Here is a 10,859-nt window from a genome sequence, read left to right as displayed (position 1 = left end):
AAAATGGCGAGGATCAGAAAACGTGGTTACAAACAAATCTTAACCTCAGCCCTCACTCAGATCTGAGCCCAGAAATTTAAGACCCAGCCAGAAGTTGAGAGTTGGCCAGACTCTCACTCAAAGGGGAGGCTGGGGTGGGGGTATTGGGTGGTGGACAGAAAGTCTGACAGAGACACGCACTGTAGGGGGCGTCTAGGGTATGTACATGCACCACTTTGTTCTAGCTGGGCCTTCTGGGTGGCCATTTTTCCTTCCTCCCTCCCTCCCTTCCTCCCTTTTTTTCTTTCTTATTTTTTAAAACAATGTCAATTTGGGGCGCCTGGGTGGCTCAGTTGATTAAATGCCCGGCTTCAGCTTGGGTCATGATCTCACTGCTCATGAGTTCGAGCCCCACGTCGGGCTCTGTGCTGACAGCTCAGAGCCTGGAGCCTGCTTCAGATTCTGTGTCTCCCTCTCTCCCTGCCCCTCCCCTGCTCACACTCTGTCTCTCTCTCTTTCAAAAATAAATAAACATTAAAAAAAAAACCTAAAAAATAAAACAATTTCAATTTGAGGATCATTTCCTTCACCATTGCCATTAGCAGAGTCACTGTGGCCCAGAGGACACAGTCACTGGCTAGAGTCAAACATACCTGCACTCAAATTCCTGTCTTGCCTTGTACCAGCTATAAGATGGGTAAATCAACCTGCTGAGTCTCAGTTTTCTGGAAGTTCCTTACGGATTAAAAAGCACTAACAGAGTAAACAATTCAGAAATAGGTTAGTGATTTTATTTCTCCAAGAATGAGGAAGAGAGTGGGGTCATGACTAAGGAGATGATTCAGGTTTTAGTACTGTTGGTGTTTCCCCAAGGTTCACAGAACCTTGAGTCTGACCTGAAACACATTTAGAAGCAACAGGGGTAGGCAGAGATTCTGGAAGCAAACAAACCTTTATTAAGCATTACCTACACTACATTTTTGCCACATACATAGGAAATTATGTAACTTGGATACAGCAAAGTCCTTACCCTTTGGGAGTCTATGCTTTAGGTGTTGAGGAAAAACCTCCCCAAAAACCCAAGTATATGACCCAAGGACACGATCTAGGAAACTATATGCGTGAAGGTGGTGATAGTGAAATAGGTAAGCTTTGGTTGGAATAGGAGTAGTAAAATATGAAGTTGGAAAAGCACTGAGCATTTGAATTCTATGTTTGAAGTCTGCACATTTGAAATATTGCTATGTTAAAGCATTAATAAAGTCTCGCTTTATGAATTTGGATTTGAAATGAAAGCAATCCTTAAAAATGGGAGGGGGTATAAAAATAATAATTTCAACATGTATAAATTAATTATAAATTGTTTATATTACTTCCACATGGCAGTGCAACTTTAGTGAGCAAACTGAAGTACTCACTTTTATCAGGATAAGACTTGAATGATTCCAGTTTTGAATTGCGACAAATCATTATACTTTCAGGTAAAAGGCAATCACTTGTGCCTAGAGAAGTAGCTGGTGATGGCATGACTGCTAGACTCTGCTCTCCTCCCTTTGAAGGCCTCCCTTCTATTGCATCCTCTGCCCCTCATGGCTTTTACACTTTCCTACTCCCCTGGTGCTCTCTCTACCACCCCACCAATCCCATCAGCATCTCTTTCTCAGGTTCCTCTCTCCTCATCTCCTCAGCAACTAGAAGATCAAGGGCAGGAGATGTACCAGCAGATGGAGACCAACTGCTCTCCTTCATGGCCATTACCTTCACTGGGGACCGAAAAGGGTACATTGCACGTGTCTGAGAGAACACACAAGGGAAAAGATGAGTGGACAATGGGCCAGGCATTCTAGGCCCTGTCTCAGGGAGAGCTCTTTGAAAGGAGAGGAGCCTGGTCATCTTTCTCTGACTGTTCCACTTCCCGCAGCAATTTGTAGAGGGGTCCTGTAGTGCCCTTGTGATGTGGAGCTTCTTTGGATTCCATCAGCTTCAAGCTGGGACAGTAACAATGATGCCAAAAGGAAGAGATTCCATAGATTCCCAGCAGACACAAAGCATTGATCATCACATGCCAACAGAAGAAGGTGGTGATAAACATGAGGTCACTGATGTCATCATCCTGCCATGGGTAGCCAGTGACTGGTCTGTACAGAATAAAGCCCCCCTGTATCAGCCAGGAGCCCATCGTCAGAAACAGAAAAGTCTCAATCAGCAAGAGGTGAAATGTGTCAGGAGTCCACAGCTCTATGGTCAACACCAGCATCAACAGGAACACCACCACGATGAGCAGATAATGAATCTGAAGCTCTATCCCGGTTGAGTCCTGGCCGTGTGACATCAACAGCAGCAGGAGCACATAGAAGGTCAGGACCAGGGTACCTTTCTCTAGGACCACACACCTCTGAGGTAGCAAGTTCTTGCTCATGACATCTACACAGCCATTGAGGGTGAAGAGGATGAACATAGTGAGGTGCTGCCACTCTTTGGGGTACAGAAATCTTGGTGGAAGTTCTCTGTTCATTAGTATCAACCCTCCTTTAATGCAGCTGATCTCATAAGCTATCAAAATGGAGCCAGCCAACATCTTCAGCAAACCTCCATAAGATATTTTCCATAGCCAGGCCCATCTTGTCTTATTCCTAGGATGGCATGAAGGATCCAGGAGAGAGTCTTTGAATATCATAGCTTTGGAGACTACTATTGCCTGACACAGTCCATATGAGATTAGAAACAGCCCTGGGTACACATGACCAATAAAGGTTCCCATTGAAGGAGAGAAGAGCAAATTTTGGGCAAGTCCACAACTTCTGGGACTACTTCAAGGTCTGGGCTTTGGAAAGAATTGCCTTCCACCAACTTTTATCATCCCACCCCACCCACTGCTCCCACACCGAGGAAATGTTTCTTGAAACAAGCCTACATATTTGGTGGAGTAAAGCCTCATTGTTCCATTCCATTCTGGAACATTGAGAACTGACTTATGCCAAAGAAGAATACTTGTGAATGTAATTTTAGAGACTCCTCTCTATGGCCCTTGATGTACTTCTGTTCACACCTGTCCCTTTCTCCCATGGCTTCCCTCCCCTTGTGTTGCCCAGCACTCAGACAAGGAGAGGAGCATGGGATGGGGGTAGGGGTTGTTGCTCTGGTATCCTGAGGAAGCCTGGACACTCACAAACCCTACAGTATTCTTCAGTTGTTCTCAGACGTAACTTCGGTCCAACTGTAAGGTTTCCTTTCTAGACACATGTATTTATAATAAACATTTGGATATGTGACCATATAATATACACCTAGTGTCTGCTTGGGTTTTCTGTTCTCTTATAGACACATTCTAAAGATCACCAAGAAAGCGTCCTTCACCACCACCTCCTCTTCAGATCTCCATTCATGGCCACACCCCTACTTCAACATCTCAACTGGCCGATAAATGGATCTGAAAAGCTGTCTTTTGGTATTGATTTTCAGGGATTGTGGTGGTTTTGTAGTGTGTCATCCTAACTATGCTTAAGCCATATTTTCCGGAATTTCCTTGTTTATAGACATTTCCAGGATGGGTTGGCTACAGGAGAGGTTTACATGAGAAGGTGGAAGTGAAACTTCAACCTAAACATGCTCTGAAGGCATAGAGTGCCAGGCGCCACTGCCATGTTGCTCATGTGTTCTGTTACTGATGCCCATCTCCTTGGCATGGGCAGCAGCCAGGCCTATAGCTCCCTCAGCTTGTCTTCATGTCAAGGGCACCAGCTTCTTCTGCAGGTCACTTGCCGTTGAAGTATGGGGTGGTGAGAGGCACACATGGGCTCAATTTTGTTCTCATCTGTTTTGGTTTGTCCTTGATATTCCCTAACTTCATGCAATATACTTTTCCTGACTGCTGCCATATTGACCTGAAATGACCTTAGGCCTCATCACATAGCAGAAAGGCCACAGCCTTCTGTAGACTTCTTTTACAAATGTATAAGGTCTAATATCCATAAGAAAACCATATTTCATACCCTTTGCTCCCTTGATTCATTCTTAACTGATACAAGGGATTAAGGTGTAATTCTTCAGATGCAGATACTGATGAGTGCGTGACTCCAGTGAATTGGTGTTGGTCGTTTGTATTTCTGTGCAAATTAGCCCATCAGCTTCATTTATCTGTTACTCCACTAGTGTCTAATGCACCTCACAAGACAGAGTATAGGAACTGGGTAACAGGGAGCTGAGTATAAGGCAGAGAGGATGGTGGAGAGAAAGGTACAGGGAATGTGAGGCATGCCCTAGGTCCACACATGGAGTTGGGTTTATTGCAGGAGGTATTGAAATAGGAATTTTTTGGAGTGTGGCAATTGTGCTAAGTGGGGGGAGGAAGTCCATCACTCAGCATGAACCATGCTGACATCACAGTCTTCTGCCATCAATCCTCAGAGTACAAGCATAGTCGTGGGGAAGAGAGGCAGCACCTGTATGCCGACAGCACCTCTAGAAGAGAGGAGGTGAATTTACACCCAGGTCATAGCACTGCCTCTGAGCCCTCACCCCCATCCAAATACCTACTCTTTCTCAAGTGCACTTAATTCCAGAAAAATTAAATCTCTCTCTCTGCCCTTGAAGATGGCAATAATTCAGATTGCTTCTTACTATTGAGAGATTTGGCAGGACTAAGATTTGAGTGTAAAGGCAAGTTGGAAAAATGAAGCTTAATTCTGTTTTATTAAGGGATTTGCTTATTTTAAAATTTATTTTTAGGCATATTTTTCAATTCATGTATAGTCATGTCAGAAAAATCAGGTAAATATATAAGCAAAGGAACAACCTTAAAAATGATCTTTAATCCTATAATCTGGAAGTGACCATTGCCACCAATGAGGTTTAGAAATACAGTTTTAAGAAGGAAGTCTAAGGAAGTGGAAAATGCATCGACTGGAAGTCATAAATCTGGGTTCTAATTCCAGTTCTCTCTTCATTTGCTGTATGTCATACCTCTTATGTGAAAAAAAAATTGAATTTTGAACTGAGCTTTCTACTGATGTGGAAATAAAAGAGCATGCCTGTTGTCACACAGAGTGAGCCTGTTTATCTCCTGTTTCTTTCTTTCTTTTGGTGAATTAACAAAACGCTTGGAGAGAATGGTAGAGCTCAATGCTCAGAGGGAGGAGATTCAAAGGGAAAAGCTGCATGACACATCTGAGGTGAGTAAGGGAGGAGAGGACCCCAGGGATTCTCTTTGGTTTTTGGACTTGCTCTGGGCAGAAACACAGGGTTCATCACTCCCCTAAGTAATAGGAGGACTGGCTGGGGTGTGCATGGTCCACAGGCCCCAGGGAACTGCATTCAGTCACTTTTAATTTTGCTTCTCATACTTCAAGGCTGTGTTCCAAATGAAGTAGGGGCAGCAGAGTTCAGGCCAGGTCCCACACTCATCTTCCCAGTTGTTTCTGGCAGCCGTGAGCCAGGTGCCAGTGGTCAGAGGAGAAGGGAGATTAACAGCACTGACCCATCAGCAATGCGAGGTTGAAAGTGGCACATATGAGGACAAGTAGCCCCCATTAAGGTCCCATCTGGAATGCTCAGCCCCCCCTCCCCCCCCCATCTTGGCCAGGCACCAGCACTACATTTTGTTCATTAAAACATGGACATCCTGATCTCAGACTTTGAAGATAGGAATCACCTGTCCCAAACCAGACCCTGCCCACGACTAGCCGAGAAGGAAGCCAAAGGTGGTGAATGATTAGCAGAACTGGCAGACAGCTCCAGAGTCTGTGGACAATGAGTACCTGGACAGCTGTGTCATTAGGGAAACTTTGCTTGACCACAGGAGCCCACAGAGTTCCTTCATGTCCTGGTTGCTTTACATTGAGACTCCCCTCAGACCTACCTTACCCCCCTCCCCACATTCTAGTGGGTCCCCAGGCACAGCCATTGCTGATTGTTTGGCATAAAATGCTAGAATGAGCAAGAAAGTCTTCAAATTCCTGAGGAATTTTCTACTACTCTGGATTCTACTGAATATAATAGGGCATATAAAAAAATATATAACATAGTTCTTACCCTCAAAGAGCTTATGATTTAGTTGAAGGCACACATCTCTACACACACACAATACAGACATTAGAGAACTATTTAGACTACCTCTCTTCCATAGAAATCAAATATGACATGTAATTTTAAATTTTGAATTTTGCACATTAAAAACAAAATGGTGAAATTTAATGAAGTATTATTTTTACCCAATGTATCTAAAATGTTATTTCAGCATGTAATTAATATAAAAATTAAAAATGAAGTATGTTAGATTCCTCATTTCATGCTAAGTCTTCAAACTCCAGTCTATATTTTATACTCATAGTGCATCTCAGTTCAGACAAGCCATATTACAAGCACTCAATACCTATATGTGGTTAGTGGCTGCCATATTGGATTGTGCAGATTTAGACAGTATGGAGTGACATGTTGAGTGAATTTTAAAGTTTTAGTGAAAAGAACAGATTATGGAGGAGATAGAAGTCTGGTCAAAAATGGCATCTAGAGAACTATAGTATAAACTTCTTGATAGCCATGGGGTTTTACTATGGTGCTTTCCAAAAGCATCTTTTAATTTACCTCCTTTTGTTTACGAGGAACATCATCATCAACAACAACAAAAAATGATTGCAACTCACCTTGCTGCAAGGCAGAATACACCACAGGAAGAAAGAAAGACGGAGGCTGGGAACTCAAGCAGAACAACACAGGAAGTGGGTCCATGAAAATAGGCATAAGGTCAGAGATAGCCCATTGTTCATGGGCCTAACTTTCATCTTATTTCTAGTAAGGGTTACCAAACCTTGGGGTTTGTCATTGACTTTTCAAAACAAGGCTCACAGAAGATGGAAAACAACATTCTAATTTCTTTGTTTGAAAGGATATATATACTTTATTTCTCTTGGCACACCAGCCTATAATTTTCCTCTTTGACATTTTCTAAAACGTGAGCTTTATACCTCATTGCATAATTATGACTTAAGTTTCACAGTTTATGTAATTGATTTCAGGTATTTTTTGACGATCACATTTCAACAGCTGCAAATTTATTTTTCTTCTGGAAACTTTTGGCAAGGTAGAAGTATGTACTCAACTTACCTCTGTTATACCTGTTTATTCCTTTATGACTATGCTATTAATGCATACCCATGGCCAAGGACAGAACTCAAGGACCTTGAGTCTGTTTTGTTCCATAGATTATTTCTCTTCTAAACCAGAATATGCATACCCCAACTAGGAGTTAACCTTTGCTCCCTCTTGTTCAGAAATCTTAATTCTGCAATTTGGGAACCTCATGGTAAATCTCAGATTTCCCTGTGAGAGATACAGCTATCTGACCACCGACTCTTGCTCCCTTCCCACAATGTAGAGTATTGCTGGGACCACACTTCCCAGCCACTCAGTGACTGAGTTTGGGCCAGTGAAATGTGTAGGGAAGTGATGTACACCATTTCAAGACAGGACCTATAGAAACTTCCTCCTATTCCTCACCTTTTATTTTTCCATATCTGCTGGCTGAATACAGAGGACTGTGAGGCACTAGACAAGGACAAAGTCACAAGATGAAAGGAGTCACATCTGAAAGACCAGGTAGAAGACTTATAAGTATGGGAGAAATAACCTTCTTTTGTGTTAAGCCTACAAGATTTAGATTTATCTGTTCTAAATCGGTTAGTGTACATTGTCTGCCAGGCCTCCAAGAGGACCCTGGAAGCTCATGTAAATTCAACACTTGTCCATCAACGTTAATGTGACAAATTACCTGAGGGGTTAAGTTGATTTCTCCCAACCAACTCCCTTCTCTGCTTTCAGTATCTTAAAGTCTAGAATTATTCTCATGTGCCCTGTTCAAGCCAGTGTTTCTAGGGCTCAGGAAACTAAATTCACAAAGGCTGCCTTGTAATTAATTATAGACAGAGAGCAAAGGAACTTCATGGTCCTGAAGCTTCTCATTCTCATTAGGATCCCTGCTTCATTTTGGTTACAGTCTTCCGCTAATGGGGCCACACATGTTTTTTGTTTGTTTGCTTGTTTGTTTTAATTTATTTTTTTAATTTAAATCCAAGTTAGTTAACATATGGTGTAATAATGATTTCAGGAATAGAATTTAGTGATTCATCACTTACATACAACACCCAGTGCTCACCCTAACAAATGCCCTCCTCAAATCCCATCACCCATTTACTCCCTCTTTCGCCCCCCTTCCCCATCAACTCTCAGTCTGTTCTCCGCATTCAAGAGTCTCTTATGGTTTACCTCCCTCTCTGTTTGAAACTATTTTTACCCCTTCCCTTCCCTCATGGTCCTCCATTAAGTTTCTCAAGTTCCACATATGAGGAAAAACATATGGTATCTGTCTTTCTCTGACTTATATAACAGCATAATACCATCCAGTTCCATCTACATTGTTGCAAATGGCAAGATTTCATTCTTTCTCATTGCCAAGTAGTATTCCATTGTGTATATAAACCACATTTTCTTTATCCATTCATCAGTTGATGGAATTTTGGCTCTTTCCATAATTTGGCTATTGTTGAAAGTGCTGCTATAAACATTGGGATACATGTGCCCCTATGAATCAGCACTCCTGTATCCTTTGGATAAATTCCTAGTAGCACTATTGCTGGGTTGTAGGGTAGTTTTATTTTTAATTTTTGGGGAACCTCCACACTGTTTTCCAGAGCAGCTGCACCAGTTTGCATTCCCACCAGCAGTGCAAGAGGGTCCCCTTTCTCCACATCCTTGCCAACATCCGTTGTTTTCTGAGTTGTTAATTTTAGCCACTCTGACTGGTGTGAGGTGATATCTCATTGTGGTTTTGATTTGTATTTCCCTGATGAGGAGTGATGTTGAGTATCTTTTCAAGTGTCTGTTGGCCACCTGGATGTCTTCTATGGAAAAATGTCTATTCATGTCTTCTGCCCATTTCTTCACTGGATTATTTATTTTTCATGTGTTGAGTTTGATAAGTTCTTTATAGATTTTGGATACTAACCCTTTATCTGATATATCATTTGCACATATATTAGCCCATTCTGTTGGTTACCTTTTAGTTTTATGATTGTTTCCTTTGCAGTGCAGAAGCTTTTTATCTTTATGAGGTCCCAATAGTTCATTTTTGCTTTTATTTCCTTTGCTTTCGGAGATACGTCAAGCAAGAAATTGCTGTGTCTGAGGTCAAAGAGGTTATTGCCTGCTTTCTCTTCTAGGGTTTTGATGGTTTCCTGTCTCACATTTAGGTCTGTCATCCATTTTGAGTTTATTTTTGTGTATGGTGTAAGAAAGTAGTCTAGTTTCATTCTTCTACATGTTGCTGTCCAATTCTCCCAGCACAATTTGCTAAATAGATTGTCTTTTTTCCATTGGATACTCTTTCCTGCTTTGTTAAAGATTAGTTGGCCATGAATTTATGGGTCCAATTCTGGGTTCTCTATGCTATTCCATTGGTCTGCGTGTCTGTTCTTGTACCAGTACCATACTGTCTTGATGATTACAGCTTTGTAGTAGAGGCTAAAGTCCGGGATTGTGATGCCTTCTGCTTCGGTTTTCTTTTTCAACATAACTTTGGCTATTCGAGATCTTTTGTGGTTCTATACAAATTTTAGGATTGTTTGTTCTAACTTTGAGAAGGATGCTGGTACAATTTTGATTGGGATTGTATTGAATGTGTAGATTGCTTTGGGTAGTATCAACATTTTAACAATATTTGTTCTTCCAGTCTATAAGCATGGAATGTTTTACCATTTTTCTGTGTCTTCTTCAATTTCCTTCATAAGTTTTCTATAGTTTTTAGCATACAGTTCTTTCACATATTTGGTTAGGTTTATTACTAGGTATTTTATGGTTCTTGGCACAATTGTAAATGGGGTCTATTTCTTGATTTCTCTTTCTGCTGCTTCATTATTGGTGTATATAAATGCAACTGATTTCTGTACATTGATTTTGTTTCCTGCGGCTATTTAGGATTTTTGAATACATTAATTAAATCCTTTGGTTGTCTTGACTGAAGTTGGAAGACCCCCTTAATTTATTACCCACATGTTTGGAAATTAGTCTCCTTCATTATATGTTCACTTTTGTGAAATTCGGTTGTAGTTTTTCTCTTGTCACTGTTCCAGATATCTGGAGGGAGAATTGTATTTAAGGATTCTGGCCTCCTGTACACTTACTTCACTGATGTTTCAGATAGGGTCCCACTAGGAAATAGATGGCCACACACACTGGGATAGTTCAAGAAAGGTTTAATAAAAGGTGCTTCTTATATATATGTGTGCAGGGTGCAAGGAGATCACAAGAGAGAGCTGAGTAACAGTAGGAGCTGTTATTACCTCTAGGCACCAAAGTACCTAAGTAGGAGAAGTTCTGGCATATGCTAGGACTGTGTAGTGGGTTGAATGGTCACTCCTAAAAAGATATTTCCAAGTCCTAACCCTCAGGACCCTGTGAATGTGACCTTATTTGATAAAAGGGTCTTTGTGGATATAATTAAGGTAACGACCTTGAGATGAAATCATCTTGGTTTTAGGGTAGGGTATAAATCCAATGACAGGTAACCTTATAAGAGAAAGTCTGAGGAATATTTGAGACACAGAAACACACAGAGGAGAAGACAATGTAAAGATGGAAGCAGAGCTTGGAATGATGTATCTACAAGCTAAGGAATGCCAAGGGCTGCCAGCAGTCATCAGAAGCTGAGGGAGAGACATGTGACAGATTCTCCCTCAGATCCTCCAGAAGGACTCAACACTGCCTTCACCTTGACTTTGGACTTCTGGCATCCCAAACTGTGGGACAGTAGATTTCTGCTGTAGGCTGCTTAGTTTGTGGTAACTTGTTATGGTAGTCTAGGAAATGGATACTGATGGTGTCATGGTGGC

The 10,859-nt window shown here is 41.6% G+C and overlaps 1 protein-coding gene and 1 long non-coding RNA gene across 2 annotated transcripts; one reads left to right on the top strand and one right to left on the bottom strand.

Moving 5' to 3' along the window:
* Positions 1-1,834: 1,834 nt before the first annotated feature.
* Positions 1,835-2,740, bottom strand: LOC122211578 (transmembrane epididymal protein 1-like). The gene has a single exon (XM_042924809.1). The coding sequence runs from the start codon at positions 2,738-2,740 to the stop codon at positions 1,835-1,837; it is 906 nt and encodes a 301-aa protein (XP_042780743.1).
* Positions 2,741-5,107: 2,367 nt separating this feature from the next.
* Positions 5,108-7,040, top strand: LOC122212490. The gene is made up of 3 exons (XR_006199169.1): positions 5,108-5,150; positions 6,579-6,720; positions 6,993-7,040. It is a non-coding gene; the product is annotated as an uncharacterized LOC122212490 (long non-coding RNA).
* The last annotated feature ends 3,819 nt before the right edge of the window (positions 7,041-10,859 follow it).

Source organism: Panthera leo, chromosome F3 (assembly GCF_018350215.1).
Source record: "Panthera leo isolate Ple1 chromosome F3, P.leo_Ple1_pat1.1, whole genome shotgun sequence".
Taxonomy (NCBI): Eukaryota; Metazoa; Chordata; class Mammalia; order Carnivora; family Felidae; genus Panthera; species Panthera leo.
The sequence above is the reverse complement of the archived record's forward strand: the minus strand, read 5'-3'. Positions and strand labels throughout refer to the sequence as shown.